The sequence below is a fragment of the Mastomys coucha genome, unplaced genomic scaffold, assembly GCF_008632895.1.
Source record: "Mastomys coucha isolate ucsf_1 unplaced genomic scaffold, UCSF_Mcou_1 pScaffold16, whole genome shotgun sequence".
NCBI lineage: Eukaryota > Metazoa > Chordata > Mammalia > Rodentia > Muridae > Mastomys > Mastomys coucha.
In genome coordinates, this window is record NW_022196898.1 from 52,437,527 (window position 1) to 52,459,622 (window position 22,096).

Here is a 22,096-nt window from a genome sequence, read left to right on the forward strand (position 1 = left end):
AAAAAAAAAAAAAAATTATTCACACACACACAGAGAAACTGAGAAGTCAGAAACGTCCATAAACTGACAAGAGTACCTATCTCTTGAATATATAATAAAAAACTTACATTTGTGCTTTTTGTGTGTGTGCACCTTCATGTGTGGCATTCCCTGAGAGTGGTCCTTTTTAACTATTTTTTTTTTAAACAGGGTCTCTCATGAACCGGGACCTTCCAAATGGACTAGCCTGGCAGGATCCACCTATCTCCACTCTACCTCGACAGAGCTAGGACTGTAAAGCACACCCGCAAGCACAGATTTTACACAGGTGCTGAGCCTCAAACTCAGCACCACCTACCCACACTTTTTCTCTTCTTTCTTTCTTTCTTTCTTTCTTTCTTTCTTTCTTTCTTTCTTTCTTTCTTTCTTTCTTTCTTTCTTTTTTTAAAGATAGGGTGTCTAGCACAGACCAGCCTCAAACTCAGCTATATAACCTTGAACTCCTGGTCCTCCTGCCTGTGATTCTCAAGTGCCGGGATTATTGACATGTACCAACACACCCATACTTTATACTTTATTTTTCAACATTCACTCATAGTCCACAGCAAGTAAACATGTTGTATAGACAGTTCAGTACTAGGCTATAAACTTTGAAATACCTTTTATTGTAACAGGTATTTTTATAACAGCAGGGTGTTGGTCAAAAATAGAAAGGAAAAGAAAAAAAAAGGAGTAAGACCATGGCTTTGGAGGTGGTTTTGCTTTCTATCTTACAAGAGAACAAAATGATAGTTGTTTCTCCATCAGACTTCAGAGAAAAATCATGACTCTTCCAGTTCACTTTCACCCTGGGCATGACTAGTGGCTTCACCAGAGTGTTTCCCTAGATTGCAGGCAAGTCTCGGAACTCAGAATTAGAAGGCATCCTCGCAGACAACCCCTGTAGGAGTCAGAGCCTGGACTCAAATTCTAGCTTTGCTGCCTCATAGTTTCTTGCTACTAGGTATATGGCTTCACTCAGGCAGTTTCCTTAACTACATAATGCAGATTAAAACCGTCTGCCTGAGCTATACACCCAGACTGCTGGGTGAGCTGTACACCCAGACTGCTGGGAGATTCAGGTGAGTGCTTCCCAGGGTGTGGCAGATGTACACAATGTGACAAGCCCAGTCTTCAAAGAGCTGACACCCCAGAGAGACCAAACCCCAAGGTGGAAGAGCCACAGAGATACAGAATACTGACATCCCTCAAATACCAAGTTAACCAAACTAGACTAGAAAATATGGCTCTCAAACTCCCCCCTTGCAAAGAACACTCTAATGACTCTTGAGCCCATTTGTCTCCCAGCACCTAGCACCACAGTGGACCTCAGGAAGGACAAGCAGGAGAGCATACAGTGCCCCCACCCTCCCACTCCCGGCATAGCTCCATTCCAGAGTGTTGTCAGCATCAGGCTCAGAAATTAGGACTTGGTGAAAGCTACAGAAAAGCAAGTACCTCATCTTAACTACTTGAAAAGCCCCTCAAAAGGGCCCAAACAAAATACACTATTCATTCCTATACTTTAGGCGAGAGAAAACCAGAGAATCATAATGTCTTAGCTTTATTGACATTACAGTAGACAGGACAAACACATGCTCTATAAAATATACATTCTTATGTGAGAAAATATAAAGGATACCAGGAAACAGCCACATGGAACAACTCAGCTTGTATTTCTCTTTAGAGGCGCCTTATAGCAGGGCTGCTCAGCATGACACCCTCTGATGGGCAGGAGAACAGAAGGCAGCAGGGAGTCACTCAGGGATGAAGAGTAGCCAGGTGATACTTCAAGGGCACTTGGCCACCTGAAAACAGTTACAGTTGCTACAAGATCACTTCATAGCCAACAACAGGCGCAGACAAGTCAAGCTGCTCTTCACCTTGATTATCAGGACTTCGAGGAAACAATGTGTAGCCTAGAGGGGAGGGACCCAAACCTTAACTTACAGCACACCTACCCAAGAGCATTTGCCTGGGCCTGATTCCTAGGACATCACACACCAGCCTCCCCTCTACACACATCCCACCTTCTCACAAACCTATAAGTAATTCTTGCACTTTCACATGTTCCGAATACATCCTTACCTCAGAAACTTGGTACTTCTGTCAATGAACTGAACAGATGTCAACTATGCATGTCCCCATTGTTTTTATAAACCACCCATTAATCTGAACAACAGTTCAGCACAGGCTACAGCTCAGGGGTAGAACACCTGCCTGGTATGCAGGAAGCTATAGGTTTAATTCCTAGGACTGCCAAAAGGCGGCGAAAAGGGCCCAAAGATGGACTATGTCTCACTTAATGAGAACAAATACAGGGCCTGAGTTGAGTGGGAGAACATGCACCCGGCATTCAGGAACCTGTAGGTTGAATCCCAGCCGGGGGTGGGGGGTGGAGGGGTGGGGGTTAGAGGGGGCACAGCCACGCCTACGTGTTACTACTCCTTACCCCTGTAAGGTCGGTGAATATCCAACCATGAGAAAGGGCCATCCTCACACACTTGATAAAACATAAAACTGAACACTGTAATACCAATACCACTCCAGCTGGCTCCATAGGCAAGAATAAAAGTTAATCAAGTCAGACATATCTAGTCTCCACATTTGGGAGAGAGAGATTGAGAGTTCAAAGCCAGTGGTTGCTAGAGTAACAATCAAGAGTAAAGATGTATAATACATATACTTAAATTGTTTGTCAATGACATTTGTGTCTGAAGTGTAAGGTTGGTTGGTTTGTGTTTGGTTTGGTTTTTTTTTTTTTGTTTTGTTTTTCCAGAAAAAATGATGCCATAATTTCATGTTTTTAGCTGTGAACACAGAGAAGATTCCTTTGTTAACTAAGCAGACACTAGTCCTATGGCTAGGAGGATAGAGACCACTTGGTCAAACATGTGTAACCAAGTTCTTTAGGGTAAAAATCTGCTGTTGTTATTTTACGGACAGAGGAAGGCTCTTCTTATCTTAGGTTCCTAATCAGTTACTTAAGCCAGCCAGGGATCTGGAAGGGCAGGTTAACATTTCACCAACTCTCAGGAGATCAAACTGACACCCTAGTAGACAGCCATTGGTAGAGCTTGGAGGTGATGTCAGAGGACTAGGTCAGGGCCTGCTCTCTACCCTGACTACCCTGGGCTCTATGGGGGCACAGAACTCTGACCACAGATGAAGTAGGATGGCCAGCTATAAATGAGCTACTATACGCCTCCATCCTGAGCCTCCTGTGAGCAGCAGCTTCAGGACAAAAGATGACTTTTCAGTTCAGATGTGAGTTTTTGTTTCCTGACACTCTTTAGAGGCAGAACATTTCTTTCCTCCCCTGAGCATCTCTTAGACCGTTAAGTCTTGTATTGGCAAGATAAATACAGCTCAAGTTAGAGCGAGCAGCTTGATCTAGCTAACAGTTCACAAAGGCAGCTCTTTACTGAAGTGGCACAATCCTCTTTGGTTCCTGGAGGGAGCTGGAGAGCAGCTTAGAGCAGCTAATAAACAGTCTCTCTCCATCAATAAGAATCACACACACAGCCAGCAAGAGCAGTGCCAAGAGAGCAGGCTCTTAAATCCTAGTCATACCAGTAAAAAAAACTGGAAGACAGCCTAAAAGGAAGAAGGCATACAGTCTAAACAGATGACAAATTTTAAATGTTCAAAATGGAAATGAAGAAAACATGACAGTTTAAATAAAAAGAGAAAGTTTAAAAAGCAAACAGTGCTGCTGTCTGAGGAAGAAAATTTAGGTTTGAAAAAAAGCATGGGAAAAAAATGTCAGAAATTCACCTGAACTTTCTGACAAAAAGCTAAGAAAGTGTGAGTTTGGAACTCTAGATATACTAAGTTACTTATAAATAGACACCTTTAAAGTTGAGCTCCATCTAGCAGGAAGCTGGCATTATACTCAGAGGACAGACCAAAAGCACATGACATTTCATTAGTGTTAACATTCTTTGTTTACATAAAGCTTTTTGCTATCAAAAATTCAGAAAGCTGTTTGGCTTAAACAATACTTGTATAAAGAAAGAACCACAGTAAATCGACAGAGTACAGGAACTTCTGTGTGATGTACTCCCAAGAGCACACTTCCCTTCTTAATATGCTACATTCGTGAAGGAGATTAAAAACAGTAAACAGAAAAAGGAACAATCTTTGGTTTCCTTGTCATCAAAGAATTTTACTGAAATAAGTCATCTTCTGTGCTCACAGGGCTGTGGCAACACCGCTGGGCTCTGGAAGAGCAAGACGAGACGATCACCTGGCACTTAAAGAGACGGCAAATACGAGATGCACAGAACTTCAGGCATGAAGCAGGCGGTTAATTATACCAAGACTGAGTCTATGAGCACACAATCACTAAACCCTGCCTCTACACATACATCTGGTAACACACAATTTTAGAACTTTAAACAGAGTTTGTAGACCTCAATACACTAAGTTAAGTCTGTGATCTTGAGAAGCTGCTGCCCATACAGTAACCAGACAGACATTATATATAATTTGGGCATATCAAAAATATTTACACTGTATCCAACACACAAGGTCAATAAGTAGAAAAATTATTTATAAATGCACATATATTTACAATGACATCCCCAGTTACAGAGACAAAACAAACCCACAACACACACACACACAACACACAAACCCACAAGAATGCAAAAGCCTTTGATCTGGTACTACCAGTTGGTGAAACTTGGATTCTAGCTGAAGACCTTGAATATCAAAGTCTCAGTGGCTCTTCTCTGCTGGACAGCACTGGAGAGTCCTTGCTATACTTATGAAAGCTCAGAGGTCATCTCTGCTCCGTGCTTGGAAGACAAAGTAGAGATGCTTTCTCGGGACACTCTGAGGACTGGAGCAATCCAGCAGGCTAAGCAGCAGTGACTCTTCGTGACAGGCAGTGCACTCCTGGGTACATCCCTGTGGGGATCAGGAAGGACACCTGCCCATATCGTTTTCCGCCAGGGCTGTGCACTTTCAACGTGGTACACATTTCTGTGGTGCACTTCTGTCAGTCACTACCTTCTCTTTGCCAGGTATAAGCCCAAACAAACATCAGGGCTATGCTGATGTGGTCAGATGTAACTCGAAGCAAAGAGAAATGCAAATGCTGACTTTTCTTCTCAATTCTGAGGTAGTAAATTAACTAACTTGAGTCTTTGCTCAGACTTCCTCCTGGATGGGCTTCATGTGCCCTCAGTACCATCTTGAATGTTCCGAGTCCTACTAAAATCAAAAGCATGGTCATGTAACCTGTGGCAAGATACAGGTGAAGAGCAGTTTGGATCCTTCTCTGCCAGCTGTGGTGACTCAAGGACAGGCTGCTGGGGGAAGGGAAGTAGGCCCAGTTCTCTGTTCATGTTCCACAGAGGCCGCTGAAATATTTCTGAGAATGGGAGTAAGACAAGAAATATCATCAGTGATAGCTGGAATTTCAAAATTATTTTCCTAAAGCCTGATATGCTTTTCCCCCAAGTGTGTATGGGTGTTTTGTCTGCAAGTATGTCTGTGCATTGCATGTGTGTCTGTCTGGTGGCTGAAGAGGCCAGAAAAGGACACTGGACCTCCTGGAACTGGAATTAAGACGGTTGTGAGCTGTCATGGCCAGTGGGAATGAAGCCCTGGTTCTCTGTCAAAGCAACAAATGCCCTTTACCCCTCAGCCGTCGCTCCAGCCCCCAGTATCCTTTTAATCCAATTCTCAAAAGAAATTCAGATGCCTAGCATCCTTGATAAAGATACGAAGATCACAATGCCAACATTAAAAACAACAAGATAAAAGCTGGAACCACAAACTACCAGGCCTTTATGGTCAACAAACCTAACAAGCTAATTTCCAAAGTCATGCTGTTCTTTTTCACTGTCATTTTAGCACCTTTTCTCTGCAAAGAACTGTGCTGGCTAGTTTTATGTCAATTTGACACAGGCTGAAGTTATTGGAAGGGATCTCAATTAAGAAAATGCCTTGATGAGATTAGGCTGTAACTGCTTCTCACCAGCTGCAGCACCTAGGAAAGCAGGCTGAGAACACAGGAAAGCTGGCCCCTCTGAGAGGTGGTATGGGTGTGATGACCTCCTGGACCTTGCCCCTCACCACCTGCAGCTGTTGGGAGAGATGGCCCCGAAAACTAGTACTCCACTTGCCTGAACAGCATAGTAGAGCTGGCCCTGGTGGCCCCCTCACCCTTGTCAACTGCGGTAGTTGGAAGAATTGGCCCCAAGGGCATGAGAGTGGAAAAGCTGGCCCTGTCTCCCCACTGGGCATACCACTCAGAAGAGTGGGCCCTGTACCTCACCTGGGTGACGCAGTGGAGCTGGCTCTGATGGCAAAGGCACAGTGAGCTAGCCCTGAGGGTGTGAGAGTGGGAGAGCTGACACTCAGGCTGCAGCACTTTGGAAGTGTGGGCCCCATGTTTTGACTGGGCAGCACAGTGGAGCTGGCTCTGGAGGTATGGGTGAGCTGGCCCTGAGGACATGAGAACAGGAGAGCAGACCCTGCCTCCTGTCAATGGCAGCACTGGGTGGTCTAGTTGGAGCAATGCAGGACAGCTTGCCCTGGTGGTGCAGGTGCAGGAAAGCTGGCAGGCTCACCAACTCAGCTACCACCCAGGCCCAGATCCAGGGCTTTGAGCTGGCCTAACCCCAAATCTACTCCATCTATGAATTACTGAAGCATGTGAAAGGGCCAGTCCTGCAGATCCAAAACTGCAGGATCTTCATGATACAGGGCAATACCCAGAAAGAGATCCAGTGGGGATCGAATATTGATGGTGTCACAGAAGACAGAGATCTCAAACCAGACTGACTCACTGCAATGAACATTCACAATGAAGATGTGTGGACAGAAAGATATCCTGTGGGACAGACACACTGTGACATACTTACTATAGCTTCCACGATGAGATGTATTCTATGCTTTGTGTTTGTTTTGTAGGGTGTGTTTTATTTTCAGGGGGAGGTTGCAGGGGTGAAGGGCAGATATGAGTGGATGGGGAGATGAGCGGGACTGGGATGCAGGATGTGAAACTTTCAAAGAACCAATAAAAAGTTAAAAAAAAAAAAAAGACTGGGCTATAAGCAAGTGTGTATGGCATTTTCTTTAGTGATTGACAGGGGAGGACCCAGAGCATTGTGGGATGGGCCCTCCCTGGGCAGATGGTCCTGAATTCTATAAAAAAGCAAGCTGAGCATGCCATGAGGAGCAAGCCAGAAAGCAGCATCCTCCATGGCCTCTGCAGCAGCTCCTGGCTCCAGGCTCTGCCCTGCTGAGTTCTTGCCCTCACTGCTTTTTGATGGTGAACTGTTATATGAGACCATAAGCAGAGTAAACCTCCAAGTTGCTTTGGTCATGGTGTCTCATCACAGCAATAGAAACCATAACTAAGATAAAAATAAGAGTATAAAAATCTAGACTCATGGAAAAGGAATTTTAAATTTTGCCAGTATGTCTGTGCACCACACGTGCCTGGTGCTTGCAGAGGCCAGAAGAGAGCATTAGATCTCCTGGAACTGTAGTTACAGATGGTTGTGAGCCATCATATAGGTACTGGGAACTGAACTAGGTTCAGGTGTAGTCAAAGCACGGAAAAGAAAGGCAGAAGATGATACACTCGCGTGCACGTATGCGCACATGTAGGGAAGCTATATTTTAGGAAAAGCTAATCTAACATTCTGAAAACAAAATCTCATAAATGAAAGCAAAATTCACCCAGAATATAAGCTAAAACATGATTTCTCAAGATTTAATATGCATGTGGGGGCTGAGGATATGGCTCAGTAGAGGGCTTGTTGTGAAAGCAAGAAGACCTGAGTTCTAAGTCCCAGCACTCATATAAAGTCAGGCATGGTTGTGTATGACTGTAACTCCAGCACTGAGGAGCAGTGACAGAGACTCTCAGAGGCTTGCTAGCCAGCAGCCTAGCTGAAACAGCAACCTTCAGGTTTATAAATGACTCTGTCTCAACAAATAGGGTGAAAAGCAACAGAGAATGACTCTAGACTTTTTCCTTTAGTCTCCCCATGCATGTGTCTGCATGCACATGAGTGCTCCTGCAAGCACATGCATCCATACATAACTCATAAATAAAACAAACCCAAAATTTAGGATAAGCCATGAGCCACATGCCCATAATCCCAGCGTTTGCCTGTTATCTCATCACCTGGAAGGATAAGGTAGGGGTTACTGTTGAATTTGAACATGACACTTTCACAAAACAAAAACAAAAAAAAAAGCATACAAATAATCCTTGAATGTTAATATTTGGATTTAGATTCACTAGGTCTAGGGTGGGAGCACAACTGCATGTCTAACAAGTTCTAAGGTCATGCTAATAAACCCTAGCACACACTGAGTAGAATTAATTAGAGTACCCTAAGCATGGGAAGGACAATGGACCAAGGCACTCTCACTTAAGTGACGATGACTCCTTACTTAAAACCAGACTCAAAATGAAGACATCCCACAGGTTACAAGATGTACTGTATCTTAGTTCTTCATGACACTGACTGTAAAGCTGAGAGACTACCTTCAGTGACAGTGTTCTTTTCTAACCTATTCCTCTTGAAAAGTCTTTAGAACTGGTCTCTTACAGAGCACATCTTCAGTTTCATGTTACACCATTTATGGCTGCCAGAACCATCCCTGGACACAGCCCTATACTAACCTTCCTCTGCGACCCTGTAATTTTTACCCTGTTCATTCCCCAGGGTTTTTGCTGAGTGGAGGGACAGCTGATGAACAGCTTGAGAATAGGTCCAGAAAGAGCATTTTTTACTGACAAGGGTGATATGGTGCTGAAAGTGTTTGCTTGACAGAAGAGTAACCAAACAAATGGTTTAGGTTTCTCATGCTCTATTTTTAGCACTTCAAACCTCTATTATTTAAATGAAGATAGGAGACAATGTAAGTAAAGACCCCTAATTGACACTAGTTAAAGGCAATTATTCTAGTATACTACTTTGTTTGTTTCCTGTTACATGCCATGCTACTGATAAAACAGAAGGGCAGATCAGGTAAAAGTGAAACTAAAAGCTCAAAACAGAACAAAAGTACCCATTAATTACCACTGCTCCTCTGTGAGAAGGGAAGGTTCTCAGTCATCCTCTCATGGTTGGTGGGAAAGGCAGGCGGCTCTCTCTCTACTGATGGTATCAGACTCTCCAGATTAGCAGCATCTTGGGGAGGATGTGACAAAAATGTCTCCTTGGGCATCTGGACCATGAGGCTGGAGAGTGCCTGATCTAAAACATCCTCCTCAGCAACATAGGTGTATGGACAGTACTCTCTGGTCCTCGAGTAGATGTTGGCATTGTCATAACAATCTGAACAGATCACCCGGGGACCAGTGCCACCTAGTAACAACATGGAAGGAACACACGTTTTTCTGATAAGGAAGAATTTGGGAATAATCAACTTTCTTCAACAATTCTAACATTTACTGCAGATTTACTTTACAAACCAGGTGAAATTCCAAGGTCTTTATGTGAATTACTCATTTACTCCTCACAACATCCCTATGAAGTTGATAAAATTCTCATCTCCACTTTACATATAGTTATGACAGGAGGAAGAGCTGCAATGTAAATCTAAACACTCTGGCTTCAGAGCCTACACTCTTGAATTCTAATGTTAACTGTCTAAACTGGAGAGATTAAATTTCAACCAAGGGATCCAAGACAAGCCTACACCTCTAAAATACATGTGTGGCTTGAGCAAACTAAAGCAAAACAGGTGTTGCTATAATATGAGAGCCCATGTTATTTTTATGAGACAAGAAGTTAAGCAACAGTAGCTGTTCAAACTATCTCTAGTCAAATCTGCTCTCCTGTGCCTGTCACGTTCTACAGAAGTGAGGGTGTGAAGAGAGAAGGATGTCCTAGTCACTTTATCAGGGGACATTTTATAGCCCTTTTAAGTTCTCCATTGCAGACTGAAAGTCATTTTGCTCTTTAAACTTTACTGAGTATCTACCTGTCAGAAGGAGAATCAAATGCCTCTGGATGTTATCTGAAGTATGCTCATCTCCTAAGGAATGAGAAAGACTTGAAATAAGTTTCTAGACCATCTCTTCTGGTCATGAGAGAGATCCAGGAGCCTCAGTTTTGTCCTTCACCCCTGTTTAAGGGTAATGTGTTTCTGTCTGTAAGATGGCCTTCTCTGGTTAAGACTTTATAGACAATTTTCATTCCATTTTGCACAAAGTTAAATGTACTAAATGTTTTATCCTAAAATATTGCTTCAGGCTAATGGGGAAACTATATACTGAACAATAAACCCAATGAAACAGGCTGAAATTGTAACTATAAACAAGTGCCTACCGTCAGTGCCTTTATGTATGTATCCATTGGCAGGAGGCATAAGTTGCTGATGACTGCCTGCCTCAGAGTTGCTGTAGCCTTCCTGTGGCTCAGACAATGTTCCTTGTGAAGATAAATAGCTGGGAATGTCTGCAGGCAAATTAAGCTCCTCTGTAAAGAGACATCTGTAACTCTCAAACTCAGGCAGTTGAAGTCAATACACAGAAGGCAATTTTATAATGTGTTCTACTTTGACACTGGCCTGGAAAATCATATGGACTTGGTACCCCAACAGTTCTTCATACTTCCCTTAGGTTTTTTTTTTTTTGGTTTTTCAAGACAAAGTTTCTCTGTATAGCTCTGGCTATCCTGGAACTCACTCTGTAGACCAGACTGGCCTCGAACTCAGAAATCCACCTGCCTCTGCCTCCCAAGTGCTGGGATTAAAGGCGTGCGCCACCACCGCCTGGCAGCGCATTTTTGTTTTAAATTAAAGTTCTTCTCAGTTTCATTTTAGAAGTATTACTTAGTTTGCAGATAAAGCACACTGGTAAAGTTACTTGCCTAACATGTATAAACCATGGGTTCAGTCCCCAGAACTACTGGCAAAGGGCTGAAGGTGAGGGGTTACCAAAAAAACAAAAAACAAAAACAAAAAAAACAAACAAAAAACAAAACCTAGAGATGAAAATCCTATCTACAGTTACAATTCACAATCTCTCTACATGGACTCCTTCTCTTGTGTATCCCGGGATGAGTCGGGCAACAGACCAACTCACTCACAAGGGTTGGAGTCTCCAGCAAAACCATGGTAGAGATGAACTTTAGGTTCTAAAGAAAGAAGGTGCAAAAAAACAAAAACAAAACCCACCCCCAACCCAGTGAGGCATGACTGACTGAACCTGTAATCCCAGAGCAAAGAGGCAGAGGGAGAAGAGGCCAGTTTATGAGTTCCAGGCTATCGGGGCTACACTGAGATCCTTTTAAGAACAAGCTGGGCATAATGGCACACACCTTCAGTCCCAGCACTTTGGAGGCAGAAGCAGGTAGATCTCTGACTTTAAGGCCAGCTTCATCTACAGAACAAGTGCTGAAAGCTAAGGATACATAAAGAAACTGTCTCGGGCTGGAGAGATGGCTCAGCAGTTAAGAGCACTGACTGCTCTTTCGAAGGTCGAGTTCAAATCCCAGCAACCACATGGTGGCTCACGACCACCCGTAATGAGATCTGATGCCCTCTTCTGATGTGTCTGAAGACAGCTACAGTGTACTTAAATAAAATAAATAAATCTTAAAAAAAAAAAAAGAAACTGTCTCAAACAAACAATAACAATAAAAGGACAAAACCAAGAAAATACACCTGTAATACAATTCTAAGAGGTAAATTTAGGAGGAAGTATATACAAATTCTTAAAACTATTTCCCCAAATAGGTTCTACTATCTCAAGGAAGCCAGATATTTTGTCAGAAAAACATCCTAACATCTCTTATCAAATAACCAATCATAGTACTCTAGCTTTTTTCGTGTTCTACTAAACCCTACATTCCTAAGAATATGCCACGTCATCTGGGCACCACTTACCTGTGTTTGTGATACTGTAGTCTTCATTTTTCCTTCTCATGTGGTAAATGACAATGACCCAGATCAAAGACGTGCCCACGACACAGCAGACCACAACAATGATGACAATGCCAACTGTGGTCCAACCATCATCCTCATGCCCAATGCTACTCTGAGAAGAGTCACAATTGGGGGATGAAATGACATTTAAGTAAATATGTCCCCGTTCTGTCCCAAGAGTGTTAGACATAAGGCAGGTATATTTTCCAGCATCTTCTAGCCCAGCATCTACAATGATAAGAAGCTGATTGGCTGCAGCAAAGAAGTGTCTTTCTGTTACTAGAAGTGGCCCATCATCCTTGGTCCAATTGAGGCGAGGAGCAGGACTTCCTCCAGCGATGCACTGCAATACCGCCGTCTCACCTCGGGTGACGGTCTTGTCCTCTAGAGGTCTAATAAATGATGGTGTCTCTAACAGGAGAAGGTTAAAAATACTAAGTCAGGAAATGTATAGCCCAAGTCCTATAGAATGAGACTATGAAAAGTATGATGACATGTACAGTTTAATGAGGATTAACAGTTAATGTTTCAGATACACAAAAGACTCAAAACAAAAAAATCTAAACGTGAACTGACTGTGGTGATACAGGGCTATAATTCCATCTGCTCAGCTCAGGAGGCCAAAGCAGAAGATTATAAGTTTACAGCCATCTAGACACCTTAGCAAGTAAGTAAAGAAGAAAAAACAGAAAGTGAAGCAGGGCAGGGCACTAGCTCGGCACAACACTGGCCTGGTACACAGCCCGGGCTACCAGTCAGTGAGTGCTGGGGGGTTCTGCTGTTTCTGAGACAGGTTCTCCACTATATACCCCAGGCTGACCTAGAACTCTTGATCCTTCTGCCTCAGCCTCCAAGTTAGGAAAATTATTTTAAAGGTTTTGACAGCCAGGTCAGAGCGGTTCACCTCTAAAACATGAGTTCTCCAGGCCAATTTGGATTATACAGTGAGAGAGACTCTATCTTTAAAAAAAAAAAGAAAAAGAAGAGGAGGAAGAGGAGGAAGAGGAGGAAGAGGAGGAAGATGAAGAATAAGAAAAGGAGAAGTTGGAAGAAAAGAAGGAGGAAAAGATGACCCCATAAAACTCCGATATCTAAGAAAACAGAGACCTGGACAGCATAATTCACCTTGGGTTGAGTTACATAAAGAACCATGTTTTAACTAAGAATAACAAGGCATACATCTATAATCCCAGCACTTGGAAAATAGAGGAAGGTAGAGGCAGTTTCAAGTCTAGCCTTTGCTATATGAGACTCTGTCTCAAAAACCAAAAATGAATAAAACAAAACACAAGCCAGGGAAAATTTTCAGGAAAACACTTCTTTTCTCTTCTAATTTCTAGAGATAGAGTCTTGCTGTGTAACCTCACTGACCCAGAACTCACTATTGAAACCTAGCCACACTCAAACTTAATGTAATCCTTGTTTGTTCGTGTGTGCCCTAGGATAACAAGAGTATGTCATAATGCTGAGCATAGGAAAAGACATTTTAAAAGATTAAGATTATTTTAAGATTATGTGGAACATACTGAAAAGAAGATAGAAAATCTAACCAGAAGACAAATCATTTTTTATACTAAATTTTTTTTTAATTAAAAAAAATATAAACTTTTAGGTTTTGTACATAGCTGTATCAAATGGTTAGGATCCTTCTAGGAAAAGCAGAACTCCCAATGTAAATCTGCTGAACGGTTAAAAACAAAAAACAAAAACAACCACATATGAATTAAAATGTTACAGAGGAAACATAAAAGAATAAGGGAATCTGAAGCTTGTGATAAAGATTTATGCCCTGGCACCGGGCAGTGGTGGCACACACCTTTAATCCCAGCACTTGGAAGGTAGAGGCAGGTGGATTTCTGAGTTCGAGGCCAGACTGGTCTACAGAGTGAGTTCTAGGACAGCCAGGGCTATACAGAGAAACCCTTTCTCCAAAAAAAAAAAAAAAAGATTTATGCCCTGAGAATGTTCCAAGATGTATGTCATTTAACCCACTAATACCTTCAGATGACATACTCCTGAATAAAGAAGGAAAATAAGAACAAAGTAAACCTCATGGTGGTGGCACAGCACTTTAATCCCAGCACTCAGGGAGGCAGATGTAGGCAGGTCTCTGAGTTCAGGGCCAGCCTGGTCTATAGAGTGAGTTCCAGGTCTGCCAGGGCTACGTAGAGAAACCCTGTCTTGGAAGGAAAAAACCATAACCAAAATCTTTAAATTGTTTTTCTTGCCTTTCCAAGCCACACGTAGCTCTCACAGGCTCCAGTAAAGCAACAGTCCTAACAAAGAAAGCGTACCTAACACTGTGAGTGAGGCATTTGCTGAGAGGCCCCCTGCTATATTCTGTGCCATGCAGCTATAGATTCCCATATCTTCTATCTTCACATTTGCAATGAAGAAGACATCATCCTCTGGCATGACATGCATGCGTCTTTCTCGGGCTGCAGGAAAATCAGTGCCACCGTCCTTCTGCCAGGAAATCTGAGGTGTAGGGTGCCCCTCTGCAGCACATTCTAATCTTGCCATGGCACCAGTGCGAATAGTTAGATCCATTGGAGTTTTCAAAAAAGACGGCATCTCTATTCCAAAAACAATACAGAGAAAGTAGGTAAAGGGAAACACAGATGAACATAACTCCAGCAGGCAGAGTTCTGATATAAAATGTTCCATTTCTTTGAGAAACCATACTCTCTGAACTGATAACAAACACAGCGTCTGCAACCGTCTTTCCCACCAGCCCTTCAGTGTGCGCAGCACGGTAACACAACACTTCTAGAATACATGCCATGCCCATTTCACCATGCTGATGGGAAGAAGGAAATCAGAAAGTCAAAAGCTTTTTTGAATGCCAGTTTAGAATTTGGTGCTTAATATTACTCTTTCACTTAGGACAGTCAAGTGATTCGCCCCAATCTAACATCAACAGATGTTAATAGAAGCCAGTTTTGTTTTGTTTTTTAAATTATGCTTTTTAAACACCTCATTTAAGAAACATCGGATGGGTTGTAGAGCTGAAGAGTTGTCTCAGTGGTTAAGAGCAGGTTATGCTCTTGCAGGACTCAGATTCAATTCCCAGCACCCACGTGACAGTTTACAACTCTGTTACTTCAGTCCTGGGAAATCCAATGCCCTCTTTAGGCCTTTGTGAATACCAAGCATGCATGTGATGCAGACATACATGACGGCAAACCAGTCATACCAATAAAACAATAAAATAAAATCTAAAATAAAATAAAGCTAGAAATGTTAAAAAAAAAAAAGAAAGAAAGAAAGAAAGAAACACGGGCACAGGGCACACATACATCATTCCATTGAAGCACAGGAGTTACTCAGTCTCACAGATAATAGGTAGACCAAACTGCTTTAGAAAAGGTTTTTACAACTGCTAGGAGAGCTTTATTTTCAAAATGATTTTGGCTATATCCAGAGAGCTATTGAAACCACTGGACCCAGAGATGTCCTAAACACTCTCAAGTATTAGAGGACACAGTAAACAATATTAGAGAAAGGAAATCCTAGTTTTCTGAGAACTGTAGTTCTGGAAAGAAACTGAGACCATAAAAGAATGTCTTTTGACAAACAGAAATGGAAGTCTCTCCTAGGGTAAAGAAGAGCGCAGGCCAGTGGGCAGTGGGTAACCCAGGAGTGCACCCCTTCCATGTGCCACAGTCAAGAGAGAGCAACACTGAGGGCTCCCTCCAAATGATCCAGTATTCTTGTCAATTTATATGTAAACTGATTTATAGTTGAGACTTTTAATTTAGATGTAAAAAATACTTCAAAGTACTTTTTCCCAACAACACAGCCAGACAGGCATGGCAATTATTCTAGAAATACATAAGTAAGAAAAAAAAAGCATTTCAAAGTCCAGTAGCATAATTCCTTACCATTTACAGTCAATTTGGCTTTCTGAGAATAATTAGAACCAAAGTGATTAGTAACAATGCACTGATATTTCCCTTCATCTGTGAAGTTCACACTGAACAGGCGCAAGACACTAGTATATTCTAGAGCTTCTCCATCCTGCTGCCGATAACGAACAAAATTCTCAATATCCACGTCATACAGGATCTCACTGTCCTTGCGCCATACGGTGGACATGGGTGAATCGCTGCTGCTTACTGCAGTGCACGTCAGTGTCACATTAACACCTCTTAATGCAATTGTGTTTTCAGGGTGTGTCCTTATCTGAGGCTTCAGAAAATCATCTAAAGAGAATAAATGCAACAGTGGCCAAGTCAGTTACATATTTTACCTCAAATCCGATCTTAAAACCAAGACTATAACATTGTAAATTTCTTTTTTTGAAAGATAGATTTATTTATTTATTTATTTATTTATGTATTTAATGTTTATGAGTACACCAGAAGAGGGCATCAGATCCCATTATAGATGGTTGTGAGCCACCATCTGTTGAACTCAGGACCTCTGGAAGAGCAGTCAGTGCTCTTAACCACTGAGCCATCTCTCTAGGCCCAATACTGTGTGTTTCAGTCACAGGAGCTATGTTAAGATTGAAGGAGACTCTAGAGCTAGAGTCTAATCTCTTGCTTAAAGCTGAGGAAAATGAACTCCAGAAGTCAAATAGCTTGCTCAAAGGCATCAAGCAGAAGATGGGCTAGAACTCAGGTTCTGGACCTCAGCACCTAGTGCTCTTCCACCCTCCCTCAGGACTCTTCCATGTTTACTATGCATTACCAGTAGGTGGGAGTAGGGATGGAGAGAAACCTTATATAAGAATTTCAAGGTAAGTTCTAATGCTATCATCTCATGTATATGATATTTATGTCCTATAATGCTTTATCTACAAAATGTTTATAGTTAACTATTATCCTTTCTATATAATACAGAAAATGTGAATATAAACTTATTTTTTCATGGAGAATACTAATAAAACATGACTTGAAAGTACTTTGCACATAGCTTCAACACTAAAATAGTGAAGGATATGAACAGGATACACGCACACAAGTGAAAACTGGTTTAAGACTGTCTAGTACACTATGGATTCATAAATAAAAATACTATGGATTGAGAGAGGTTGCTACAGAAATTCTAAACCAGTATCTTTATTTAGTAATATTACTTTGTGCCTTAAAGAGTAATTAGAATAGTATAAAAAATATAGTATGAGCCAGCATAGTAGCACGCGTCATTAATCTCAGCACTTGAGAAGCAGATGCAGGCAGATCTCTGAGCTCCAGGACGACCTGGTCTGGTATGTGGAGTGGATTTTAAGCCAACCAGGCCTATATAGTGAGACCCTGTCCCCAAACCAGACAAACAAAATATAGTATGCTTGACATAAAACTAAGTAAAAGTCAAAGGGGAAATATGTGGCAACGTAAACAGAATTCAATCCATGTCAATAAGATTTAGGTATAAAAGAAAATCTTCCAAGTTGAGAAAGAAAATTATAGATTTATTTTTGAAAGTAAAAATGTTGGGCTGGAAAGACAGCTCAGTGGTTAAGAGCACTGACTGCTCTTCCAGAGGTCCTGAGTTCAATTCCCAGCAACCACATGGTGGCTCACAACCATCTGTAATGGGATCTGATACACTCTTCTGGTGTGTCTGAAGACGGTGACAGTGTACTCATGCATAAAATAAATAAATCTTTGAAAGGAAGGAAGGAAAAGAGAGAGGGGAAGGGAAATTCCATCAAAGCCAATGAAATGGCTCGGTGGGTAAGAATATGTCTTAAAGCCTAATGACATGAGTGTGCTCTCTGGAACCCTCATGATGGAGAGAGAACTGACCATCCAGAGTTGTCTCTTTTTCCAAGCGACTGCATCCAAAAAAATGAAACTGGTGATTATAAACACATACTATTATATACTTATACAGCATAGATTTTCTTGATGGTTTTCAGAATCTACTGTCTTCACATTTAAAAAAAAAATTGATTCAGAAGTCTTACTGCTACGTATCCTAAAGTTACTAATTCCTCTCAAAGCCAATGTTCACATAGCCACTAGAGATGATCACTCAAAGAAAATGAGAAGGCAGCCTGAGAAAGTCCTTGTGCTAAGACAAACAAACAAGAACAAAAACAGTGAGAAAAACACCTTTATGAAACACTAAGTCATAGAACACAAAAGATGGCCTGTGTTAAGCAAGCACTGAGAAAGGCCTTGGAGAGCAGCACAAGGACTTATGACATGCTAGTCAGAGCCATGTGGGTGTTTCTGTTGATGGGGATGGTGTTCATCCTCTTTATTTTGTTGTTACAATACTTAAGAGAAATTTTTAAAATTTAAAACAGAAATACAGACCACAGACAAAATCTTTTAGGTCCACATTCAAGATGCTTTGCCTTGCCAACCATTCAGGATGTGCACAGCTTACATTCACAGAATGATGAAAGTTGTTATCCACCAGCCACTGAAGTAACCACTTCAAATGACAATCGCAGAGCAAACTGCTTGTGTTCAGAACACTACAGAAGGAAAACAAGGAAAAGAACTTTTCATTTTAGCTTCATTCTAGTTTCTGCAGGAAAATCCTGCTACATAAATATGCATTCTCTTATCAAAAAATGTTCATCTAATTATAATAAAACAAACAGACCATTAGCCTTAATAAAGTCAGTATTATAAAAAAAATCATAAAGACTGAAGGGCAAAAGAATTATTTAAATTAAAGACAAGTAAAGAGCCACTGCAATGAGATGAAATGCATGCTTGCATGTTTATTTGTTGTGAGAAGACTGTTCTGAGACACAGTTACTATACTACCCCGTCTGGCCTCAAACTTGCAATCCCAGATATATATACCATGACATCCACTGATAATCATGGCTCTTGATTGGTGGGGTGGGGGCTGTATCTAAACAGAGGGGTGTGTCTAAACAATATATATATTATATATATACTATATATACACACACACGTATATATATATAGTATTTGTGTGTATATATACATGTGTATGTTTTGTTTGTTTGTTGGAGATACGGTCTCATATAATCCAGGATAACTTTGAGCTTACTGTGTGTGTGGTAAATAATAACCTTAAATTTCTGGTCTTCTGCTTCCACCTTCCAAATTCTGGGATTATGGGTTAGCACCACATCATGGTCCTGGGGACTGAATCTCTCAGGCATCCTAAAGAAGCACTTTAACAACCCAGCCAGGGTGGTATTTCTGATACTGAGAAAACATGAAGATGGGCAATCTACTATGTAATTTTATAAATGTTAATTTTACTGAGGATGAAAGCGATAATGTAGCTATGTAAAAAATGTCCCTGTTTTTAGGAAATATACACCAAGCTGTAACAGATAGTTATAAGCCACCAAGTGGGCACTAAGAACTGAACCCGAGTCTTCGGCAAAACCAACAACTGCTTTTAACTGCCAAGCTCACTCTCCACCCCTTGATATCTTTTAAATGGCCTGAGAACAACAAAAGACCTGTATATATACAATATTTACATAAACTATGAATGTGTAGAGAGTGTAAAGGTCAGAGTAAGAAAAGAATCAGGGGAATTGGATAAGTTTGTCAAAGATTAATAACTGGTACATCCAGGTGAAAGGTTTGTAGATATTCACTGTACATCAATCGTTTATACTCCTGAGGTTTAAAATCTTGAAACATTGGGAGCAAAAGCTAATCACAGATTTGGAGTACTGAAAAAGCTTTTTACTGTGGGGAGTATATTTTACTTTCAAATTACTTCATCAAAACTGAAAGCACTTCAGCCCTCTAGCAATGTATACTTCAACTCAGAGCAAGAGCCACTTTTTTTTAAAAAAAGTGGTCTATAAAACACCCCTTTGAAGAGTGAGTGTTTTTCTCACTATGATCCCTTAAAATATAAAAGCAGAGGAAGCAAATGATTTGGGAACACTACAACTTATTCTTGACTTGGTGGGAAGGGGGTCTTGCCACAGCGCATGTATAGAGGTTCTCTCCTTCCACCGACAAGGAATCCAACTCAGGTCATCAGGCTGGGACCTTAGCAAGTGCTTTTACCTCCTAAATCACCTAACAAGCTCCTAAAATATTTTTAAATTGGTATTTATTAAAATTTCTATGGTTTTTGGTATTCTTCCTCATGCATAAGTGTTTTGAGGCTCATGAAAGAGTTACATATAAATTTAAAAAGTCTTCATTAATATTTTATTATGCAGCATTCATATACTTTGGAGGGAAATTGTATGTGCACCCATGCATACACGCATGCATGTGTCCTCTGTTAGGCTCTTGTGTGTAGAGTCAAGTGTGTAGGGTAGAAAGCAAATGAAACAAACGAAGTGAACTACTATGAGTGAAATACTGTATGTGGGCATCACATACTAAAGGCTACTCCTCAGGCTTCAGCTTTCTAGTTGCTATGATTATGGAGTTATCATCCTTCCTGCTAGAGGTTTTCTTTTTTCTTTTTTTTTTTTTTAAAGAAGGAGGGAGGAAGAGACGGAGGGAAGAATATTGCTAGGTGGTATAAGCACTTGAGATACTCAATGGAGGGAAGGTCATTTCTATGAAAAGAAAAGGGAAAACAAGGATTAGTGGCTAAAACAAAATTTAAACTCAAGTTCTTTTAAATCCAGAAAAGATTAGCTACAGTTGAACAGTAATGGCAAACACCTTTAACCAGCACTCAGGGGGCAGAGGCAAGTAGAGCTCTGAGCTTGAGGCCAGCCTGGTCTACTGATCAAGTTCCAAGATCTCCAGGGCTACGTTAAGAAATCTTGGTGGGAAGGGGGTGGGAGTAGGGGGTAGCTACAAATTCTTAGATGCTGGCCTCTAAGTATCTTTAGGGTAAATCTTGGCAACTGCAGATTTCCCATTTAATATTTAAATACATGAAATGTCATGAGGTGTTCAGCTAACTGAACTTTGGGAAAGGCTGTCTTATACACCAAATCGGGATGCTGGGGAATAAATGCAAACATCATCTCAGAAAGCTGGAGAGAGAGACAAGAGCAAACAAACTACAGGACTTGGTAAGGACTGACAAGTCAATTATAGTTTCGGGGGGGGGGGGACAGGGAAAGGGGGGTTGGGAGGGAAGGAGATGTTGGCTGGCTCAGTGCCAGAGAATATGCTTACAAGATCCTACAATCTATCCAATCCTGAAGGTGGGAGAGAAAGAGAGACAACAGGGGAAAAGTCAGGGATAGATAAAACAAATCAAGAGATGATAGGTAGACCTCAGAAAGCCTTTTTTTAATGAAAGAAAATATATTTTAATGGTACAGAGGAAAACAATTAACATTAATGCTCTTTTTCAAAGTTCTTAGAATGACTGAATTTAGCCAGCTTGACTACATGAGACTCTTCCCAACTTTCTAATACCTATTCAAATTTTTTGTTTTTTGTTCTCCATTTTCATTCTGCATCAACTCCATACTAACACAAAATTACTTTCCCTTCGGCTTTACAAATGTATCTTTGGGGTCTAGGTGAAATGACCAGTGGGTAAAGGTGCCCACTGGCATGCTTGATGACTTAAACTGACCCACAAGTTGGCCTCTGTGGCCAACTACACATCTACACATCTACACACCTACACACACACACAATAAGACAAATGCAATAAAAAATATCTTTGTACTTTATATCCTTTCGCACCAAAAATAAACACAGCATTATTACTTTTAGGATTAGCTAACAATAGTAACAGTAACTTTCATTGTGAGTTAGAGAGATGCCTCAGCAGTTTTCCAGAGGACCCAGGTTCAAGTCCCACCAATCACATGGCTGCTCACAATCATCTGAAACTCCAATTCTGGGAGATCTAAGCCTCTTCTAGCTTCCAGTGACACCAGGCTGGCTTGCCTCACCCTAAGACCCCTTTACAATTATATCTTTTTCCCTTCTGAGCATATGACTAGATTACTCTCCTAGCCTGTCTTTGTAGCTAGGGAGTACTCACGTCCCAGAATTCCCACCACAGAATGTGTCCAGTGCACCCAAGCCTGACCTATACTGGAGAAATAGCTGAGGTTAGTAGCACTTGTTGTTCTTACAGAGGGCCCAGGCTCAGCTTCCAGCACATATGATGGCTCACAACCATCTTGAGTTCCAGGTAATTCTACATTCTACCATCTTCTCCTTGGACAGTAGGCATACATGTGGTATAAATGTATATGCAGGTAATACATCCATATACATAAAACAGTAAAAATTTTTACAAGTTTAAAGAATACTTAAGATATTTT

The 22,096-nt window shown here is 41.3% G+C and overlaps 1 protein-coding gene across 2 annotated transcripts in view; it reads right to left on the reverse strand.

The window, feature by feature from the left end:
• Nucleotides 1–1,566: 1,566 nt before the first annotated feature.
• The window catches only part of Lrig2 (leucine rich repeats and immunoglobulin like domains 2), a 59,107-nt gene continuing 38,577 nt past the window's right edge, over nt 1,567–22,096 (reverse strand). Inside the window, exons 12-18 of one of the 2 annotated variants that reach the window (XM_031375063.1) lie at nt 18,201–18,364; nt 15,813–16,133; nt 14,223–14,504; nt 11,890–12,339; nt 10,329–10,457; nt 9,075–9,362; nt 1,567–5,398 (exon numbers count right to left, since the gene is read on the reverse strand). In XM_031375063.1, the coding sequence (XP_031230923.1) occupies nt 5,199–5,398; nt 9,075–9,362; nt 10,329–10,457; nt 11,890–12,339; nt 14,223–14,504; nt 15,813–16,133; nt 18,201–18,364 (1,834 nt within the window). In that variant the 3' untranslated portion in view covers nt 1,567–5,198. Of the gene's footprint in view, nt 5,399–9,074; nt 9,363–10,328; nt 10,479–11,889; nt 12,340–14,222; nt 14,505–15,812; nt 16,134–18,200; nt 18,365–22,096 lie in introns of both variants that reach the window. The other variant, XM_031375062.1, reaches the window with a different exon arrangement.